The 23,629-nt window shown below is 39.9% G+C and overlaps 1 protein-coding gene across 1 annotated transcript in view; it reads right to left on the bottom strand.

Moving 5' to 3' along the window:
• KCNH7 (potassium voltage-gated channel subfamily H member 7) overlaps nucleotides 1–23,629 on the bottom strand; it is a 312,240-nt gene that overhangs the window by 516 nt on the left and 288,095 nt on the right. Inside the window, exons 13-15 of the mRNA XM_067549879.1 lie at nucleotides 8,924–9,175; nucleotides 4,769–4,937; nucleotides 887–1,079 (exon numbers count right to left, since the gene is read on the bottom strand). Of these exons, the coding sequence (XP_067405980.1) occupies nucleotides 887–1,079; nucleotides 4,769–4,937; nucleotides 8,924–9,175 (614 nt within the window). The remainder of the gene's footprint in view (nucleotides 1–886; nucleotides 1,080–4,768; nucleotides 4,938–8,923; nucleotides 9,176–23,629) is intronic.

Raw genomic sequence — 23,629 nt, 5'->3', positions numbered from 1 at the left:
GAATACCATTGTGCCCAGAATTTATTTGGAGCAGAAACCATGGAATCCCACCCTTCTTCCTCAGTTTAAATGTTCCTGTCTCTACATCTTAACAAAACTTTCAGTCAAAGACTGAACTGTCCTGAGATGGACCAACCCTGAGATCCTGGGTGTGAACACCTCTGAAATCTGTGGCAGTTCAGAATTGAAATCTGGGACTGAATCAAATTCCTAACTTTGGACCTATGTGGATCTGGATACAGACCCACACGCTGGGTTCTAATGTATCTTTTAAGTCAGAGCCTGTCATAAAAAGTGTGAGTGATGCCCTGGTGGCAACTCCTGGGCACGTGCACATTGTCTCTGGGACTGCTGAGGGAGTGTACCGCTCCCTCACCCACTTTTCTCTGTCTAACACACATACAGCGTACACTTCCTGATGCATCAGCTGAGTTTCTGCATGGCAGATCCAAGCAAGGTATGCCTCAGGGTTTAAGGACTTGGCCAGTGGCAAACCCTGGGGCAGGAGGGGCAATTTCTTGAGTCCTCCCACATACTCTCATGCAGGGCTAATTGCAATCTAGCTTTTTGTGACTTGGGCCTGCCTCTTATTTCCCCGGTCCTCTATATTTCTCTGTGGGGTCCACAAGCAGTGCTAAATGCATGACGATGGCTACATTTGTAGTTTTGAGACCTTTGTTTGGCTTCCTCCCAAGAGGAAATTTGGCCTCTGGAAATTAGCTCCCAAAATAATACAACTAGATGAATCCTGTGGAGATGTTTGGCCAACATACAATTTCCTGTTCAGAAAACTACAGACCAAATGCCAGTAGTAAACATTTCTTCCAGCAACAGATAACAACATTAATCAATCACTATAGTTGACTCCATAGTGTGACATCCATACCTGGGATGAAGGACTGAAGCTTCTGTCTGTTTTAATAGATACTGCAGGATGAAGGCTTTGCATCACCCGGGTAGCTGGCTGTTGATATTCTGCACTTGCAGTCACTATGCTATACGCAGGTGGAATGAGTGTTGACTGCCTCTGCAGTAGTTGTAGGATGGTTTGAATGTCAGCAGTCATTTGGGATTCAAGCCTAGAGAAGTAATATGAAATCAATTAACACATGGTCAGGGGTGATTATGTTTTAACACACTGATTACAAATGCATTCAAGAGGGATATGAAGCTTATTAACAAAGCAAGCCATTATGTGTAACAGCATCATGTATTGAATAGGAAAGAACAGAAGAGGGAGCACTGGGACATTCATACAGAATATCTGTTCTAATGTTTGCTTCAGACCTTACTTAGTGTTTAATTTAAGAATAAATACATGACTATCATTTCTGTTTGCAGTCGATATGAATATTGGGGGCCCTATTCTCAGCTGACATAAACTGGCACAGCACCCACTGATTTAACTGGAGCTGTGTTGATTTATAAAGGCTGAAGATATGGCCCAGGATTTTTAAAGCAACAGAAAATTCTGACAGTCGCAAAGCTACTTCTAAGGGGATACCCTAACACAACAAAGCAGCCTAATTTATGTTTTCCTATAGCAGGAAACCTTAAGGCATTTCTGGTTGGTTTGAGTAAAGGTCATGAAATCAGTAATCTCTTTAGGTGAATGGTGAATTATTAGAATTTAAAGTAGCATTCTTGGGGGTGGGGGGGGGGGGGAGAGGGAAAACCGTTCTGAAGCTCTTTTCAAAATTCAGAACAAAACTCAAAATTTTTGATGTTCAAAAGTTATATATTTATTGATTGTTTGATGTATTAACTCTTCATGATTTGGTGCCTGAATCCTGTGAGTTTAAATAAACCTTGGTGTAAGTCATAACATTTGAGTTTGCTTATCTTCTTCACATTTCTATTGCCATGACACTGAAATGATTTTCAATTTGTCTTGCCAACATAATTAACAGACTCAGCAATGGGTAATGCCTATTGTGCCTCCCCAGCTGCCTAGGAGACCACAAAACATGTTATAACAGATTGTAAGCTGAGTATAAATCCTCCTGGATTGGAACTCATCTCCTGACAGAATCATTTTCACCGTAAACAAATCTTTATGTCAACAGCCCTCAGTGTTGAGAACGTCCCTACTACAGCTCTGAAGCAGCAGAATTAGTCCCGCTGTAGCAGATCTTTGCCTTCATTAGATGCCTGACATAACAAGTGTCATTCAGTACAGCTCCATTACTAGAAGTGGCTGTGCACTAAGCCCAAAACTTACACCTGACCTGAGTCCCCTAACGGATGCTGAAGATGCCTTTGATCCTCACATAGATTCTAAAGGAAATATCTTCCTAGGTCAGCTGTTGTTGCCATTGATTCTGTAGCATCAGCTTTTGTAAATGCAACCTAATACAAGACTCAAGTCCTGGGGCTATGCTCATTCACATCCTATTCATCTCCTGCTCAGCCCTCTTACGTTGTGTGCTGATGACAAATATGCCAATATTGACCTCACAGTAAGCATCCTGCTGATACCACAGGGAAAAAATGTAGCAGCGTCACCAATCAGAGTGCATGTCTGCTAAAACTAAGTTAAAATTCCTTTTTGAATAGAAGAAATGCAAGAATTTAAGAACTTGGGTTGATAATTTTGTCCTCTTGCACCCTTTCGGCCCTCCCCTCCTGGACTTTTAAAGTAATTATTCCTAGAGTGGCCCTCTTCTCCTTTGTCTTCCCCATTACTTTATGGAAGGTTTCCCAACACTCCAGATCACAGAGTTCTCATTTCTTCCACTCTTCATTCTTTCTTACTTGGCCAGTTAACACCCATGCCAGAAAACACACAAACAACAAAAAACAGACAAACCCTTAAAAAATAGAGCCATATTACGTTCTCCCAGAGGCAAACATGTGGGAGGGCAAAGATACTCAGCAACTCCTTGACTCAGATTCTCCAGTACACTGTTCCAGTGGCATAAAAAAGGCAGAAAGACAGTGAAAGGTGGTCTCTGGGCTTCCCCAGCTTGTATAAAACCCTATACCAGTCCACCATGGACCCCCACTTTAGCATCATGTCCAGGGCCCAAGCATAATTTTTTCAGGCCCAGTATAAACTTGCAACAGGGGCCCCCTCCCATAATCCCTCATCCCATACATATAATCTCATCAGGCATGAAAAATTTTTTCCTCATGGTAATGGGGGTTGCAGCCTGGACTGGGCTCCTCAGGGTCTCTGGGCTCCGGTAAAGTGTACCCTTTTTCCTCCCAATGTGGGGGCCCTGATCATGTCAGGATGGGAGGAGGCAGGGAGGTGTGCTCAGGCAACATTGCTTTTTGACTTTTCTGGGCTAGCAGAGTAGCTGTTTAAAAATGGCATAAATTAGAGTAGTCCCCCCTGCAGCTGATCTGGCCTATGCCAGGGCCAGCCAGGCCCAGAATTCAGAAGGCACAAAGGTACCTTAAAAAACACCAAAAGAATTAACAAATGAAGTGGGATGTGGATAATATCCAGAAAAAGAAATAAACAAAATTAAAATATCAACTGTTCATCAGAAAATTCCCTCCCCAAAATCTTTGTCTATGGCATCAATAATCCTGGCATCTGCCCTGAGCAGTAGCTATTTAGGTTAGAAAGGAAAGAATAATAAGCAAGACACTATTATGTACATCTCCTCATATGCTATGATGTGAGCCATTTAAGTGCCTAGATAGGTAGACAAATACTTACATAATTCTACTTCATTCATGAGTTACAGGCATTTCAACCTACATGTTAAAACATGTATCTTGTAACACAGAGTATGTGGTATTTATTCACTAGAAATGAAGTTTGATTGATTCACAGAATGCAAAGAGGGCAAGATATCCTTATATTGGCTTTAAATTGCTTGTTAAAATGTACAATGCATTGTGCCAGTGAAGATGTACTAAAGTATGGTTGAGGCTGAATTTGTGTCATGGTAAATTTGGAGGTAAATCATGTATTTATCATGGCAAAAATGTCGAGGGTAACGGAATTCTCAGGAAAATAATAAAAAGCCACAGACCTAAGCACAGGCCAATTTAAATTAACTGAAATTAATGGTAAATTATAGTGTAATTTCCTTACCATATTTCTAAAATTCCATAATCTATGCTGTTTAGCCACCAACTAGAGTGGTATGTTAGACACCAGTAGGGAGGGGGAGAAGGAAGATAAGCTGTGTTAGCAAAGGTAATTTACACATGCAGTATTTTGACAAAGAAAATGACTGTTTTCTATCGTAGTAGGTGTGTTTTGCACTTGTGATACTCCCATGGCTGTTTATTATAAAGAGAGCTGGAAAGGAGGTTTACACATCAAAAAGTGAAGATGCCTACAATACAAATGCTGCTTCTGCGAGGAAGACAGCTGATTTGCTCAGGAAAGTACAGCAGTGCCCATTTTCTGAGCACAGGATTTTTTTGTGTAGAAAGCCAGGAATTGCTTTTGAAGGAAGAGGGATGATGGAGAGAGTAAAATAACCTGTACTTACGCATCCCAGGATGGGCTTTTCAAAGGGCTTAAGGGCCAGATTTGTATTTCAGTATTTAAAGATGCAGGTAGGTGCCTAACCACTTTTGCAAATTCCGCAATGCACCTATCTGCATCTTTAGAAGCCTTAATACTTTGCTCTGGCTCTATGTGTCTTAGAAGCACAAGTGCCATTGCCTTGCAATGGGATTTGTACTCCTGATTCATTTAGGTGCTTTTGAAAACCTGCCACCAAATTCATCCCTGTTGTAGCTCCATTGATATCAAGGGTGTTATCAACCCAATCTAATCCTTTCACATAATTGCTTTTACCTGTTGAGTTGTTCTTGAAGTAAATCTAGTCGATGCTCCACTTCTCCACAGGTCAGCTCACTTTCAGTTTCACAGATGCCCCACGTAACATGAGGCAATGCTGACTGTCTCGAGACCTCCTGGTGCCCTCTGGTGTTTTCCCACTCCCAGTTTCTTTTATCAGTGATGTCTGTCAAAAAACAAACATCATCAAGTAGAAGCTTACAGATCCACTCAGAATAGACGTGTTTGAATGTATGGAATGCACAACATGACTGAATTAGAGCTACAGTCTCTACACTTGATTTTTAGGAGGTCGTAGCCTATTCAACCAGGAATCCCATCAACCAATGTTTCACAAACCTTTGGAAGGTAAGCCCTCCCTCTTCAGGGAACTCCTGCAACTCCTTCTTATGTTGTTAAAGGCCTACGCATCTTAGTCTATACATCTTCCGTGCTTGTTCCAGCAGTCCTTGGTGCACCCCTTACACACACTCTTTGGGAAGTGCTGGTGTAGAGCATCATTATGTACTTCCTCTCCTTTTGTACATACTTTGAAGAGCAATGTAATCATCAATATTGACATTTAAAGAATCATAACTGGCATCAATGTTAGCACTCCAACTGGGTGGGCAGATCACTCCTCAGAGCTATTAGTACAGACTTTCTGCAAACTCAGGTAGACGACTTTGTTCTGATCAATTACACTCATTTCACATTGTGAAGGTTTTCTTTGCAACCATAACAGCTAGTGACTTACCTACAAAAGAGCAGGGGCTCTGAGAGGCCTGTTCAAATGTCCCTAGCTAATCATTTTTCCCCAGAGGGGGCACACCCACAGTAAGGAAAGGAAATCCCTCCCAAAGTTAGATACCGTGGTTAAAGTAGATTGAACCAAGAAGGGGAGCTCTCACCACATAAATCAAAAAAGAGGAGGAGTTCTTCCTCTCCTTGTAGCAGAAAAGGGGGAGATGTGCTTTATTGAATTAATGGATCTTTAAGATCTCTGGGGTCACGGGATTTCCTGGGGCTATTGCAAGTCTGAGAATGTCACATGGTATAACATTCAACTGATTGTACACATAGGGCTGAAGGAGGAGGAGGAGGAGGAGGAGATTTCATGGTGGCCTATTCAGCTGCTCCACCCACTCACTATATGACCCAAAGGGGAAGGGAATGAGTGAAAATTGTGTCATTTTTCAGCTGGTACTCATGGCACAATTTCCAGTTATCTGAGGAAGCTGGAGAGCTTTTTGAGAGGGGCAGGGAGCAAAATTCTGGCAGATTCAGACCCATCATAATCTTAATCCATACCTGTTTGTAGAATGTTTGCAGGATATTGGAAAATCAGCTGGTTGATTTTCAACAATGAATTTCAGGAATGAAACGCAAACAATAAATGCTGTTTGTTTACACTTCTTTACTGTTCTGTAAAATCTAGGGGATTTTACATGTAAATCATCCACTAAAATTACATATTTTCTTGTACCTGGCCTTGGTGTCTCTTTGGCTCCACCCTGGAGTGAATGACAGGTGATTGCATCCTGGAATAAATGTTTGTGGAGTATCTAGACTAATGTTTATAATCCAATTGCCAAAAAACTTGACTTCAAAACAGGACTAAAACGCTAATCTAGACATTTCCTTCAAGGGATAAGTCACTCCCTTTGTTCGGTGCGTCTTCTCAGGTGCTCCCACATGTATGAACAGCCACTAAAGTCATATAGCGGCCAGGAGACAATCCAAACATTATACTCAGCATGGACTTGGAGGAATGGAGGTTTGTTCTCAAGATGTGAACTAGATTAATAAATATATGACTTGGTTAATCTAAAGCAGCTCAAGAATGAAATCCTATGACCTGAATAAAGGCCATAGGAAGCCCCAAAGGGATGGAAAATGGCATTGTTCTGCAGTGTGTGGGTTGGGTAGGGAGGGGAGGGAAAGGTGGTAGCAGCAACAGAGAAGCTAACCATTGTGCTTTTAAGAGAGGCCCAGGATTGAAATAAAAGGAGTGCTTCAGGTCAGGATTACTCTGGTGACATTTACATTGCCTGTCCCACCCTATCCAATTAAATTCCTTTCATGGACAATAAATTAATGACTAACATTTAAAGCAAAAATAAAATAAAGACTAGACTAAAAATATATCTGTTGTAATGGTAATAAGTTATGGAAGCTTTCATATATGTTGATATATGTGCATATTTACAAGATTTATACTTATAAACTTATATTTGATTTACAACTGCCTTTACAGAAAATAAAATCAATTTCTAATTAATATCAGGAATGAGAATTTCATTTAAAACCAATCAAAAACAATCTGACTTTTTTTTTATAGAAACCGTAAGAAAGATGATCAGCTTTCAAATACACCACTAGAAATGCAGGATTACTCCCTTTCCTTCTTGAAACGTATGTGGTCTTAATCAAAATGTACACCCTTTAGACTTGCTAAATTTAGCTCAGAGTAAAATCTGCACTAGGTTGCCTTGGAAAACGTTGCTATAGCTGCAAGGACACATTTCTGGCTACCGGCAGGGGCAAGGTAAGCTTTCCAACTGCAATACGTACAAAGCAAGTTTATATCGGCATTTGACCTTACCCTGAGAAGATTAGATGTCACATAGCTTGGCCTTTGGATATCAAAAATATATTATCCTGCTGGATTAGTTTTTAGAATAATTTAAAATAATATCCTAGAAACCGAAAGTTGATCCTGAATTTGTGTGGTTAAATTTATTGTACCAGGAAATAAATTGTTGAGGGAAAAAAGGAATAAGCACTAAACACAGAAGTCATCCTTTAAACCAGAAGCACCTGTAAAGCATCTTCAGCATCAAAACCTTTACTGTTGTATAAATAGACTTTTCATTAGTTCACTCTAACTATCACAGAAAATTAAGTCTTTAAAGAAAGACAGAATGTATGATGAGATGATATAAAACAATCACTCCATATTAAGTTAATTGAGATTGCTTAATCACTGTAAGCCAAACACCACATACTAAGAACCAAATTCTGCTCTCCTTACTCAGGAAATTTTCCCACTGAAGTCAAGTTGTGTTCCTGTGTGATATTTCATCACTTTAATCAAGTAACAGTACAGAATTGGATAACATGTATTTCAGTCTCATTGTTATGCATTTTTCAACACTATTTTAATGTGCAATAGTGTAAAATATTAATAAAATAGGTTAAGATGGTTGAAAGTTTTTGAGCAAACAGGTGCTTCAAATTTGGTGACATCAAAATATTTCATGAATTCATGTCAATTTCACCAAATTGTTTCCATCTAAAAAAAATTTCAAATTTTTTTTTTGAAAAAAATAAATGTTTTGTTTCAACATTTTCTAAATAAAATATTTATTTTAATATGTTGAAAAACAAGATTGAAACCAAAACAAAATATTTTGACTCAAAATGATTTTTTTTATTTTTCAGAATTGCCAGCAAACCAAAAAAAATCTGTTATTCACATCGCTCTAAACATAAAATAATAAAAACAATTTTTACCTTCAATTACCCAAAAACACTTTTGTTTTTGTTTTTTTTCCTTATCTAGACTGGGTTTGTGAAACTCGTATTTAGTATCCCTATCTAGATCTCTGTCTAGGATTTTGTACTGCCATCCAACACCATATCATGCTGGGCTGTCACCATTTTTCACTCCAACTTCATCTAATGGACTCGTCACATCTGTGAATCCTGTGGCCTAGTTTACAGCAGCAAAAGCCATCATTAATTAAGGGGAAATTTAACCCAAAGACAGTAAGGCCCAACTTTTCAAAGGTGCCTACTTATTTTGGGCACCCAAAAATAGAGGCATCCAACATTATGAAATGAAATGAAAATTTTGGGCTTAAATGTCTTGTCCAAGACAACTTGGTAAGTCATTGGCAAAGCCTAGATAGCATTAAAGAGCTACTGGATTCCAATTTCATTCCCAGACTACAAAACCATATTGCCTTTCAAGGGGAATATTCTTTGAATATTCCATATTTGACTTGAAAGAAACTTATTTGGTAAATGCTTCATGAAACCCTTAAAAGGTAAATTAAGTGTATTATTTGTTAATGGAAGCATTCTGAAGAGATTTTTTTTCTCCCACTGATTGTCAGAGCAAAAAATGAATGGACCAGCTTTACAAAATAGCAGCACAGAATAGATTACCTCTGCAAGAATGGGTTCTTTTGTCAATATGGATCCTTTCTGTTGCACGTACCACTTCTTCAAAGTCCAGGCCTGTAGTTTTCCCTATCATTGACGGATAATTGATTATTTCAGAGAAGAGAGGTTTCTGCTCATCTTCAATAGATGACACAGAAGACGATGATTCACTTTTCTTCTCTTCAAAATGTTTCTTGGTACACTGATAATGTCTGGTGTTATCCATTGAGTCTTCAGGATCATTCTGATTGTTTTCTTTGTCATAGCCTGTCAAATAGAAATAATTGTATACAATAACGTGCAGCGCATGAGATATTGTTCCAATTTATTCTGAGCCTCAGGCAGAGCCTGTGCGAAGCATAAGCAGACTAAACAATTGCTTATGGCCCCGAGCAGTTCAAGGGGGCTCCCTATTAATTATTAGTATGTTTTGGTGGGGGAAGGGATATTCCTGCTTAAGGCCCCCACTTGGCTAGCATCGGCATTGGCCTCAGGGGCAGAGTAGAAGTTATATCATTTAGCAAGTTCATTCTTTGTTAGGGATAACATAACTTTAATGCCTCTTCTATTAAAGATCACTGTAGAGATGTTGGAGATGTTCTTTCTGATTTCTGGATGAAAAAATGATGCAGGTTCTGCCATTTATTTATATAGCAATCTCCTGTGACATTCCCCATGCATTCACTAGGATTAGCAGGTCCCTCCTCCATACCTCATAATGTAGAATGTTATTCACTGCAGAATCACAAGTATCTCGTCCTGTCCAACCCTAGTGGTACATCACTGTTTATTACTTATGGGAGTGAGGTTTCAGGAAAGTTTATACTTAGGGTATGTTTACACTACAAGTGCTACAGCAGGACAGCTGTAGTACTGCAGCTATGCTGTTGTAGCATGGTAGTGTAGATACTACAATGACAGAAGGGGGTTTTCTGTCACTGTAGTAAGTCTACTCTCTCGATAGGCGGTAAGCTGGATTTATGGAAGAATTCTTCCATCAACCTAGTGGTGTCTATACCAGGCTTTAGGTTAACTTAACTAGGTCTCCCAAGACTGTGAATTTTCATATCCCTAACTGACATAGCTAAGTCAACCTATGTTTTAGTGTAAGCCTCAGATACCTCGGAGATAGGCAACCTTATAAAAACAAAGATAGATGTTAAAGAATGATAAATGAATGCCTTATTTCATTTCATTTTGTCCGGCTGGTGTTTTTAGTCCCTTTTTCACACTCTTAGCAGGCTAATGGCCATGGATATCAGACTCAATAGGTGCAGAATATTCCAGAATGCTAAGTGTTGTAACTCACCAGGTGCATGTGGCACCAGTGCCTGGTGATTCACAATGGCTGTCTCTTCGTTTCCTGGGGAAGTTAAAGCTGTTGATTTTGACCCACAAAGCCTTAATTGGCCAGGGCCCTGCCTACTCGAGGAGCCACGTCTACCACATCTGTAGTTTGTACAGGTGTTTGTGCTGGAACAAGAGAAGGGTGCTGCCAGCAAGCAGCTCCACCTTGGAACCTACGGCCTTCAACTTGGTCCAAAATAGCCCCAGTCTATTGACCACTAAGGTTCACTGCAAGGCCCATTTACTTACCCAGACTATGGGGGGAGCAAGGTACATGACAAGGGCTGTTGTGGTGTGTGTAGTAAGGGGGGCATTGGTCAAGTCTTGAATCATCTTTGATTAATTATTTTCAGGTTCCAGAGTGAAGAGCAGCTATTGGCTTAATACTATTCAGTGGCTGTATTTTTGATTTACAGCAGTTACAGCAGTGTATTACAAATGGAAATAAATAAAATAAAGACAAGAGACCAGCAGTGATCATCTGGTGAGTATGGAGGCCTCTTGGTCTGTCTTTAGAGCAACACTTACAGTGTGTTTTATTGTATCATTTCAAATCTAATATTCTATTTTATGCCTATTTTTAACTGAAATGTCAAGATAATTCCAGTCCTGAAGGTTTATTTAGAACATATTTTATCAGGGGAGTCTCAATTAGCTATAAATACTGTAACTAGTTTGCATTAACTTCCTGGGGAGATAGCATGATTCCCCATCTGCTTTCAGCTAATTACTAATCAACATAATTCTAGAGTGCATGTAATCCTGACAGTAATGGTTAATACAGGACTCTGTACGTTCCCTGGGTTTCTTCTTCTCTAACACTGTTTCCTGGTCACTGAAGAACTGTGGGCCTGATCATACCCCCATGATCTGCACATGGAGTGAATTCCCTCCTGCTCAGAAGATGAGGCTCAGTTGCCTTTGCTGCAGCATCTTGCTCTATTGCCCTGACTTCCATGAATCCAGAGATCTGCAAGTGGTAGCAATGATCAAGCTGAAGGCAAAGCCAGGTTTGATGCACATCATCCGCACCTGCTATCACTGAAGTCCCTGAAGGAAATTAATACAGCATTAAGCTGAATTAGCTTTATGTTGGTCCCATCTCCACAGGAAGGCTCCCCTTTTAACAAGGATCCCTGTCACTATTTGGAGAGGCCATGCTGCAGCAAGTGGCACCGGGATAGATAGCGCTGTGGCACTGCACAAGTGTAGATGGCTTGCATAGTGTGGCTTGCAGGGGATCCATAGGTTTTGTGGGCTGGCCCTATGGCCAGCAATTTCCCACCCCAACACACATGACAGAACAATGGAAGAAGCTCCATGAGAAGATTCTTGTGAAGATTTCCCGTCCTCTCTCTTGACCCACACGTTTTTTCTAGGGAAGTGGGTGATGGAACTCTGTTTTATTTCTGTCCTTCTACGGAGACAATGGGCTTAGTTACTCAATGCTACATTGACTTGAAACTGAAACATTTTAAATTTCCACATTTTTGAACAATTTCATATTCCCATGAGAATATATGAACCAAAAGTAGTCATAGGCATTTTATAAAAGAAAGATTGTTCAGTAAACTAGTTTGCAAAGGGAGGTCACTCAGAGATAGTTCTAACATAGACAAGAGAGATCACATAATGGCTAAAGTGTAGAGGACTGATCTATCATATTTACAGAGTGCCAATCACTGTAATAGCTAGAGGCACAAAATCAAATTCTGTTTTCAGTTACACTGCTGTAAAACCAGAGTAATTCAGGTTACTCAACTGCAGTTAGTCTGGAATTATTTTGGTGCAGCTGACTGCATATTTTGATCCAAAATATATAAACGTCAGCTCTAGTACAAAGAGTAACTAAAGGGGAGATCCCTTCCAGTAATATTATCTGGGATTCCAGATCCAAGGAAGATAACTTTTGCCCACTAGTTGATAGATTTCATAACATAACATTCAATGCCATGTCTGAATTTGATGGCCATCTTCCTGTATTCAGAGATTTTAACATTGCTTTTTCATTATGAGGTTACTCCAGACAGGTTTTCATTTTAGTCTGGAACCAAAATCTTCACTGTAAGGAAATGCAACAAAATGATAGCACTGAGAATAATCCTATGATGTGGTATGGCTAAAATATGAATTAAAAATGGAAATTGCATTCTTTATTTGGCTCTGAACTGTAGGAGCTAATGGAGTTCATGGGGCAATTAAGCTGAAATACATTTTAAGTAGTCTCTAGGTAATGCTTTAGTCAGATGGGACACAACCATTTCTGCCTTTTTCTAATGAATCCATGTTACTGGGTTGGAATGAACACTGCAGATGACAGGAACAGTTTTTTCTCTGGCTGGGCTTTTTCTGTGCAGGAATAAATTACTTAAATTCACTCTCCGTTATACAGACTTGCAATTCCAGATAGGCTCATCTCTTTTTTACCCTCTGTTTGACTGCAAGGAAAGATTAATAATCATTTCAGAAATCATCTTCACTACAGAATCATCCCCCCCGCCTTCTCCCCTCCCCCCACCTGCTTTCCAGTGAGACAGGTTTCACTTTCCGATTTGGACAGCTGCAAACAATTTTTCCAGAGACTGAATATTCTGTAACCTCCTGCTTTGCCAAACACCCTTTCAAACAATTTGCACCATTTGTGGGACTCATTTTAGTCTGTGATTTTTTAAATTTGTGCATCTGCCAAAGAGCGCAAATGAACATGACAACACTGGAATGTCCTGATTTACAGAGCAACAACGTCTGACTTTTCAGCCTTGAAAATAACAAAGCCCTTGACTTCAAAGTAACTATGAGAAGGATTGTGTCCCCCCTTTCAGGGAGATGGGCAAGAAGAATTGGGGACATGATCAGGCCTTTGAAAGGACTTTTCATTTCAGTAGCTCTATGAGTCTTCCAAGTGTGACAATTACCAGAGATCAAACATGTTTTCTTTATTTTCTTTTGTCATGCAAATCTAGTAGTAATAAAGTTTGGCTCAGTTCAATGAGTGGCAGCCTGTGTGAATTGGGATTTTGTTATCTTTATATCCAATACAACTGCAAATGTTGATACCAATAAAACTGGCATAATTTTACATATATTACATGGGAAGAACCAGGTTTTTTAAAATTATTACTGGAATTTGGTTAAGGAGAAATTTGGTGTACAGAATTGGACCAACTATCTAGTCTGCTGCTTCAGAAGAAGACAAACCTCTACTTCCTTTCTCTGACCTCCAAATAAAAACCTTACAGTGTGCCTAGACAAATTCAATTTTGTATAGGAAACGAGGTGACTACCTTCCCAACTCTTGCAGAAAACAATTTACACCCCACATCATGAGACAGATAATCCTTATAATTAACATTGCTTGTATAACTACAAATCTCATCAATGGGCATGACATTTTCTAACCCTTTAGTCCTGCCACATCATTTTAAACACCACTAGGTGTCACTAACTGAGGAGTGTGAAGTAAAGCTGACAATGCTATAAAACAGTCTGTGAATTTTCATTCCAATTCCCAATGGTTGTTTGGGTTCAACCATTATTGTTCCCCATTTACTTGATAGTCACAAATTTTCATATGAAGGGGAATTCATTTGCAAGAATGTTTGGAGGATAGATGGTTTCTGTATAGGGAAATTCATTTATTCATGTCTAAATATTGGATAATAGCAGAATTTTGGGAAGGCTTCACAATCCATTGCTAACTTTGTGCACTCAGCAGTTGATCTTCCAGTGATCTGCCACCCACCATCCATCCATCTCCTCATTGGTTGTCTCCTATTAGGACGACCCTCCACCATTTCTTCCCTATTATCTTTCTCAAGGTTATTTCCATCTCTATGCCCCGTGTGACCACAGTACATACGTTTGCATCTGCTCATTTCCAACATCAGACTCTGCTTCTCTCCAATAATATTTTTAACATAGGTATTTGTGAAGTACACAAGAATCTTTGATAGCACCACATTTCAAAAACTTCAATTTTTTTTCTTTGTCAGCAGCATTAGCCTCCCATGATTCACATCCATTCACGCATCTGGGCAGAGTTCCTCTGGGCAGCGTCCGCTGGCTCCACCTTCAAGGAGCAGTGGGCGCTGTCCAGGGTTCTCTGCTCAGTTTCCCCTTCTGGTTCCCTCAGTTTGACCCTTTGACCCCCACGCCCATTCCTGTTTTTTCATTTGTTGTCCCCCATAATCAGCTTAGTTCTGGGCCCAATTACTCCTCCCCTTAGGAAGGGGGAGGGGCTCATGCCCACCCACTTTCCAGAACCCAAATGGGAGTACCCTCTCATAGCCATCTGGCCTGACTTTATCACGGTGATTGTACTCTCTGATTTTTTCAGTGTGATGGATATATGTGATTTGGTCATGAGTGTTTCAGCCCTTTCTGAAACCAACTTCTTGTGGCGGTAGTTCTGCTTCTATCATGCAATCCTGGATTATGTAAACCATGTGAAATCAGGGAGATGGCACAATAATTACTATACTTGGTTATACTTCCTTCTTTGGTAAGGGCAGAAAAATTCCCTTTGTCCAGTCCTCCGGCCAATTTCTAGTCATCTGTACATCATTACAAATTTTCCACATAAAATCAATACTGTGTTCGCCAACCCCTTTTAACAATTCTGCAGGCATGTTATCTATCCCTGGTGCTTTTCCAGGCTTCATTCTCTCTCAGAAGACTGACAGTTCCAGTCTGTACTCTCTTTTCTGTCATCCTGTATTATGAATGGCTCTGGTGAGGCACACAGACTGGCACAGTAATCTCTTTACCTGTGTTTAGTATCATCACCCTCAGTCAGGACTCTGCCATCATGATTTTTTATTATGTTTGAACACAGTGAAATCCTTTTGGTCAGAAGTCTGTCCACTGTGAATATATCTTTTATATTATTCCTCTCTTTATACTTTTCAAGTTCCATGCATTTTGTCCTTATACATTCACTCATCTTGTCTAGTCTGCCTTTCAGTATTCTCTCCTACCATTCTTCCATCTCCAAGCCATTCTCTTTTACTCTGCAGCATTCTTCTACCAGGTCACACACCTTCTCAGTTAACCGTGGTGTATTCTGACACTGACTTTTTGGAATGTATGCTTTGGCCATTTTGAGCATAACAATTTTCATTTTATCCCAAAGTTCGTTGGGGTTGTTCTCCTCTTTCATCCATGCCAATTCCTCAAACCCATTCTAAATAGAAGTTATATAATCTTCATTGATTCTAGAGAAGTCCAAATGCAGTGGACCTGTCGAACACAGCATCTTTAAAGTTGTAATTTATGTTTGAGGCTCACAGCTGATGGTCTGACCCACAGTCTGCACTCAGAAAATTCTTTGTCCATTGACCATTCAATTTCCAGCATTGTCATATTTATTCCATTGGCCATTCAATTTCCAACATTGTTATATTTATTCCGTAGGTGCTTTGGTTCTTTGTCATACTGCCAGGTGACCTCCACGTGTTGGGTGAAGATGGTCTTTGTAATGACCAAGGGATTAGAGCAGCAGAATTCAGCTACATGCCCTCCTCTCTCATTTTGTGAGCCCAGACCATTGTTTCCCATTACTTCTTTATGAGCTCTTACAGCTCCATCTTTGCATTTAAGTCCCCAATTACAAGAGTAATATCTTTACTTGATATTTTAGTGAGTGTTTCTTTAAGTTGTCCATAGTTTCTGTATGATTATCCATATTCATATGCAAAATAAGGTGTTATTGAACAAGAGTCTCCTGTTTAAAAATGTCAGCCATCTAGTCAGAAAGCAGAAATAACACGACATCTCAGGTGACTAATCGCACACCAAAAATAGCAAATAGTGAAGTGAAAAGCCTCCAAATGACAGGTTAGATAGATGCCAGTCTGAGTAAACTCTCTACCAAACAGTTACAAAAATGGTTTGAACAAATACGTTTTGAAAAATGTCCAAAATAAAATGTACAATGCCTGTAAGGACTAAAGCTGACTAAATACATTAGGCCCTTACTATCTTACATGAGGTGAGTTCACTTGATCACTGTTTCACTTGCTTACAACACTCCCTCCTGCCACAAATTTGCAAAAATCAGTCTGTTGATGCACAGTTTTCACCTCTCTGCACAAGAATATGCATATCCTCCAGCCCTATGCTGCCATGATATGTGAATGATTGTTTAGCACAGACTAGGAGCAGGCCAAAGTAAATCAGGAAAGTTTTAGTCCTTGGTACTGTAATCACTTCTTTTCACTCAGTAGTACAAAAAAAAAACATGAATAGTATGTAATATTAATAGAACAATATAAGACTTGTAAGCACTATTCCCCTTTGTGTATAATCTGCTTCACGTTTAATTAAACATGCCTGTGGCCATAAGGGAATGTTGCAGGTTGTATTATTTTAAATATGGCTTTGTTTAGTCACTCATGGAATTGCAAGTGGAGAAGAGATTCCACATGCCCAGGTAAGTTTGGATCAGACCCTACAAACATTTAAACCCTGGGGAGGTGCTCACTATTTTGTGTGGTCCCACTGCATCCCACGTCAGAGGAGATAGCAGGCGTTAAGTACTGGCGAATGTGAGGAGGAAAGTTATCTTTTCTTCCAGATGAGAATGACTCAGTGCAAGATGTTTATATCCAAATTTTATGCTATGATTAAAATATGCCTTCAGTTGGTAGGCTCTTAATATTAAACAATAAGAAATCATTACTTTCCTTTGATAAGAAGTAATTTGGGATGCTCTGGGATACATTATTATAGTGGCCAAATCCCTAGACTGCATGTCATGAGATCTGGTTCCTGTTCCCATCTCTGTTCTGATATAGGTAAGTGTCTTAATTCATGGTATGTCTACATTGCCAAGCTGACTCAGGGCTCGGACTATGGGAATGTTTAATCTCAGTGTAGAGGTTCAGGCTGCAGATCAAGTTCTGGGACTTTCCCACCTCACAAGGTCTTAGAGCTTCAGCCACAGTGTAGACATACCCTCTGTGTCTGCTTCCCCCAAATAATTATACTATTATACAAAAGCTATAGCATCTTGGCTGGAAGATGCTACAGATATTGTATAATAGTATAATTATTTGGTGGAAGCAGACACAGAGGGTATGTCTACACTGTAGTTAAACATTCCCATAGTCCGAGCCCTGACTCAGCTTGGCAATATAAACATACCATGTAGACATACCATTGTGAAGAGAACTGCAGTTTTTCTACCAAACCCAGGCCTGCCAACGGGGGTTGGGTGAGGCAATTGCCCAGGGGCCCAGTAATTTAAAAGGGCCCAGGTGGATGGATAAATACGTATCTTTTCCTCCACACGCCCCTTCCCCCAAAGCTTCCGCCTCTCGTGCTCTCCGCCCCTTCCTGAGCCAAGCTTATTTATTATGTGCCATGCAGCTACCTGAGCTGCTGAGGAGGTGGTATCTGCTACTCCGCTTCCGGACTTCATCAGTAATCTCCCGGGGCAGTCCAAAGGACATGGGAAGCTGAGTAGCAGATACTGCTTTCTCAGCTGCCTGGGAACCTGCATGGTGCATATGAAATAAGTAAAAACTTCCAGCAGAAGCCCACTTGGACCTCAGACATCCATTTCTAGGGGGCCATTAACTATTCTGCTCTGGGGCCCAGAATTGCTTTCAGTGGGCTTGACCAAACCAATCTTATTTAGATGTGTCAGTATCTGATATGTGGGGGCAATTTAGACATCCAAGAGACCTAAATTGTGAGTGCAAAAATGGAAAATTGGTTAAGGCCAGGCAGAACATTTGGCTCTAAGGCTCTGAAACAAGCTAACAAAAGCTGTGAAATTCAGAATTAAGCCTCAAACTCTGTCCTTAACTAAATTCAACATGCTTGAATATTGAAAAGGTCTCTGAACAGTGGGTAATTTATATACCATATGTTCTGCACTTTCTATATACTGAGCAGAGTGAGAATTAAGGACAGAATGGCAGCCTCTCTTTGTTTTTTGTTGGCTTAGATCATCCCACAGTGTTATTTTAATAAGGGATTTTGCTGTACTGAAATTCCTTTGTCTTTACATAGTGGAAAGTTACAGTGACAGTCTTTGGCCACAATGAAAGGCAGTGCTAAAGCAATGAATGGTGCTGAAGTCATTCCACAGACATCGCTTCAAATTTTGGGAACTAAAAGTGATTCCAGATTTTAATTTTTGGAAATAAAAATGAGGGATGTGAAGAATCCTAAAATCATCATGGCTTCATTCACAGGTGAATTTTACAGTGATGCCATATTTAAGTTTTTATAACCTGTTTATACGATGCAACCTTGACCTGAGCCTAACTATGTTATATAACTGCCTTCATGACTGTGTTCTTCTGAAACATTATATCTAACAAGGCCTCAGACAAAATTAATGAGAAATGAAAGTAAAGCTTTCCTAGAAAAGACTGCTTTGCTTTGGAACAATATATTGGAAGAGAGAAGACTAAGGCAAAGCCTGGCTCTTTTCAGAATACGTTGCTAGAACCCTCCTGTGTTTGCCAAAGCATACCTGTCATTGCAGAAAGCAAGAACACATTAACATCTGTGCACACACACAGTAACTCCTAGAAAAGTTTCTTGAACCTGAGAGAAGAATCCACTTTGAACTCCACCAAAATCAATGCTTTATGCATCTAATTTACCTTGCTCAGCACCTAGATACTGCATCAATAGGTTCCATAGAAATATTTAAAATAAATAGGTAGACTTCAAAACTTAGACTGGATTCAAATACTTATAATGGCTGCTGCCATGAAAAGAGAGAAAAACTTAATGCATATAATGTTTCATGCACAGAAGTTTAAAAGCAGATAAAGACTTTTTCCCTTACATCCATCCATAGTAGTTCCCTCCAGCTTCCCCCTGACTCTCAGGACTACTCACATACTTCATGATGCGGCATCAGATCTGTATTCTATATCTGACTTACACCAAGGAAAGATCATCAGAAAGACTACCTGGAAACTAATCCACATAGAAAGTTGATTTATCCTACTCTTAATAAAAGTAAATTAAATATTTTTCTCTTCTCAGGAGGAACAAGAGTTTTAGAGCTCCGCTTTTCTATGGCTAATGTTAATGGTAGCAAAGATTTTGGATTTTTAACCTCTATTTTCCACTTATAATGATGTGGGACCACCATGCTTGTGGTGGGGAACCTGCTATTGCAGATGGGGGAGGTTCTACCTCTATGGCAAGCTCTAACAACTCCTAATTGGGGTTCTAGCTCTGTAGTTTAGAGGGGTCAGAAAGGGCTAGGGAAACCAGCTACTGTTTTCTCCATTCTGTGGGTAAGAGCAGTGCAAGTTTATATAGCCAAAAGCTGTATTAGTTGGTGTTGCTTCCCCCTCTGGGCTGTTAAGGCCCACTTTTGGGAACAGCTGCCATAGGAGGCAGATGTCTGTAGGAGCTATGGTCTGTAGGGCCAGTGAGAGACAAAGGTGTGAAAAAGAACAGAGGTAAGGGGGTCCATGTGGATCTCCCTTGCCTAATGCAGATCTTAATTTTTCATGGATTCATGGAATTAGAGGTGGAATCCATTACTTCCAGGGTGAGTTCCTGCTGTACAGAAGGAAGAATAAGTAGGAACCATTGAGCTGAAACTCATGGAGTTAGAAACTCTCTATGCCTGAACAAAACAAATCAGGTCCTTACACATCTCATTAATATTTGGTATAATTGCAATCAACAGTGTTGGTTCATTTATAATCTTTATTACTCAGAGGCCTCCCTCCTTCTAAGTTAAATAGACACAAGTTAGCCATCATCTATTCAACTAAATTTTAAAATAGATAAATCCTTATTTTTCTGATGGATTGAAAGTTACCAAACGGCCATATGTTCCAGCCACTAAAGTCACTGGGAGTTTTACCATTGACTTCCAAAGGATGCAGGAATGATGACAAAATATCTCCGTTAGTTTATCTAAGTAATTCCACCTCATTAGTATAGGTGGGACTAGTAGGGCTGCCTGTTATTAAGGTTACCCAAAACTTCCCATGTGAAGACCCTGTTTTCAGTTACTTATAATGTTGCCAAACTTTAACTGTTCAAGCTGCAATTTTCCATGTTGGGTGTCTGCCTCAGGCTGAATTTATTTGGGTAATTATTGCCAAAACAGTTCAGCTGTTTCCAAGAAAGAGGCTGGGGAAAATATGTTGTTTTGCCTGGAATGGAACCAATGATTAATAAGTTCTATCATTCCTCTGCTCTCAGCAAATATCTGGCAAAGTGTCCCATCCCTGTCTAGTGTTGGTCCACATAGAGGATGACAACCTACTACTGCTATCAGTTGCTCTATTAGTTCTAGTGGCAGTGGTCTGTGTGGTAGATTTAAAAGTTGCAACCCTGCTAATGACCCATATGGGAATCACTATGGTATCACATGATGGAATTTCTTTTTTTTCAGTTTGCTTTTTAAAAAAACTTAAGAAATGATACCCAAAAAACTAAATAAAAAGATTATTATTAAGGTCACAAAGATTAGGACACAACGGTTAGGAAATGCCACATTTAAGGTTGCCTGTGCAATCTTAATTCATCCCCCCTTGTGTGTATGCATTATGATACAGTCTTTAATTCTGTGGTCACATACTATTTTTTCCACAGGACCCGTGTGCATAGATGGACCTGCTCTAACAATAAATCAGGGTTCTCTAGTAAAGGAGACTGTTGTCTTGCAGAAGTTGAAAAGTGTAGTGAATGAGAAAGGGGATTGCAGGAAGGGAAAGGAAGGTCTCATGGATGAGACAGCTTTATGTTGCTCTGGAGAATTGGATTCTATCCTGTCTCTGCCACAGAGTTCCTATCTGATGCTAGGCATGTCACGTAAAGCAAACTTTTCATGGGTGGTCTCAAATTGTGTGTTTCTCATTTTCTGGGTGCCTGACTTGATACACTGCAGCCAGATTTGCAGAAGTGCTGAGCACTCATGCCCTCAAATGAAATCAGCGGGAGCTGTACTTTGAACATAAAAAGTGCTATATAGTGCTAAGGATTCTGAAAATTGGGTGCTAGGCATCTCAAATTTGCAGCTAAAATCAGTAGAAACTTTTGACCTTCAGTGTCTCTCTGTCTCGGTTCTCTATTTGTAAAATGGCGATAATATCACCCCCTGACTTCACAGGGGTGTTGTGAAGATAAATTAAAGTTTGTGAAGCAAATACTATAAATGATGAGAGCCACAGAAAAGCTCAGGAAAAAAACAGGAGGGTTTGAATAGTGTACAGTAAATAAAGCCTAGAACCACATATTGAATAAGGAGAAAACAAAATATTGAATAACTGCTTACTAAGTGAGCACCGTACATTTCTGTGCATTGAGTGAAGTAAGGGACTTCTGGAAAAAATCGTATGTGATCATGGAATTAAAGACTGTGTCATAATGCATAGACAAAAGGGGGCTGAATTAAAGTTGCAAAGAGAGCCTTAATTCTGGCATTTCCTGATTTTTGAGTGCCTGACTTTCCAACTTTAATAATGCTCTTCTAACATAGGGGGTTTTTTTTGTGTGAAATTATTTTTATAGCACCCAAGTGTATTTACTAAGGCAAATGGGACAGCAGGCAAATAATACAGGCTAGATAACTTTTACATAAAGATTTATTTTCCTTTCTTTAAACTGAATAGAAAAGAGTTAGTTTTGAGTAACTGTAAATTTGTGTGTCAAATTCAAAGCTAGAAACTTCAAACTTAAAGTGAACATTCAATCCTGAACTTATTCTTTTGTGCCGTTTTTAGCACAATGGCATGAATTAGATTGGAGTGACAGCCTGATCTCTGAATTTTCTGAGCTTTGTCTGGTTTTGTCACAACCTTAATGCTATTTAGATGACAATGTGAGGGTAATTCCTGCTTTATACTTCAGGGAATACTTTATACTTCAGGGAATAGTGTCATATATAACAAAATGTGGAAATTGATGGTGGTGTTTAGTGCCTCACTAAAGTCCGGATTTAGCATTTGTTAGCATCCTGCAGAGCAGCGTTGGGGTGCATAGAGGGACTCTACAGCACTTTTGAATTCAGAGTTAACTACCCGTCCCCTTCTCCCCGTCCAATGGACCCCGGGGTTGGGATAATTCTTATCGAGCTGTTATGGGAGAGAAAGAGAGAAATGGGGAAGAAAGGCAAAATATTCCCCTGTGAGTGTTCAGGGAGGTAAAAGGGTAGTTGAAGGCATTGTACAACCCCATTGCCTCTCAGCTCTTAGGGTGGGTAGAAAACGTCTGACAGCTCTGTTTTGGAACTCTCAGCCAGTAGCACTGTTGGGCCCAAGCAATCTTGGTAAGAAACTCTGTGGATGACGTTCAGTCATCTTTGGTAACTGGCTTCTATGGCTGTAGAGGTGCCCTGCATATGCACAGGGACTCCCCAGTGTTATTACCAAAGGCTGGGATGAGATAAGAGTCATGGAACCCCCTGGCTAAGTGTGAGGATAAAGCTGCCAGGTAGTGGATATGTGGCAACCCCTAGGTCTCTGGGACCAGGGTTTGGCCATTAAAGAATACCATGATAGAACCGTACATAGTAGCTGAGATCAGATATTTGGTGACTCACCTAGAATATGCTGGAAACGTGTCTGTGGTGGAGTAACAATCTTGCACCACCACACAAGAGAGCACAGGCTGCTCGTTCAGCAAATAACAAACTACCTTTACTGAATTAATTGCCCCATTTCTAGGAAAGGAAGCAAGTACATACTGCAGATAAATGATAAAGAGCTGTGAGATATTGTCTAAGTCCTTGATGAAACTATGAAGCTATTGCAAAAAAGAGTTACCAGGGCAACAAGATCCAAATCAGGTTCACATGAACTGAAGGAAGAGAGAAACACAAATCCATGTTTAGCACTCCACAAGGGAGAAAATCTCAAACTACTGTATGTTCACACCAAAGAGGGGAAAATGCAATTTCAAACTGTATAATGTGCCAGTTGGTCAACAGCTGAATGGGAGGCAATAGCAGGAAGTCCATATTTCTATTGAAAAGAGCTCTCCTTCTGTAAGATCAAGAATGTAAGTTCAGTGTCACACTTGAGAGGTAACATGAACAACTGACTGTATAAATCATTAAGATTTTACTGAGATTTAAAACATCAAAGCCTCTTGACAGCGTGCATGGATTGCTTCGATTTTAGAGATTATGGCTCTGAAGCTAAAATATGACTGTTAAAAGTTATCATTAGACAGCATTTATTCTAAACAGGAACAAGACTGTGCCTAGAAACGTCTCTCTTGGCCCAGATCTACGCTGCTTGTGCTGTACCTCTCCTAAACTGCTACACAGAATCTATCCCAAACTATTTATCTATTGCAGGCTAAGTTAGAACAGAATTGGGCTCATTCTCTCTCTCTCCCCACAGGTATAGAAGGCCTTGAAATCAGTGG

Source organism: Emydura macquarii, unplaced genomic scaffold (genome assembly GCF_026122565.2).
Source record: "Emydura macquarii macquarii isolate MOO-44397 ecotype Brisbane River unplaced genomic scaffold, CSIRO-AGI_Emac_v2 contig_1253, whole genome shotgun sequence".
NCBI lineage: Eukaryota > Metazoa > Chordata > Testudines > Chelidae > Emydura > Emydura macquarii.
This window is presented reverse-complemented; position numbering and strand designations above follow the sequence as displayed.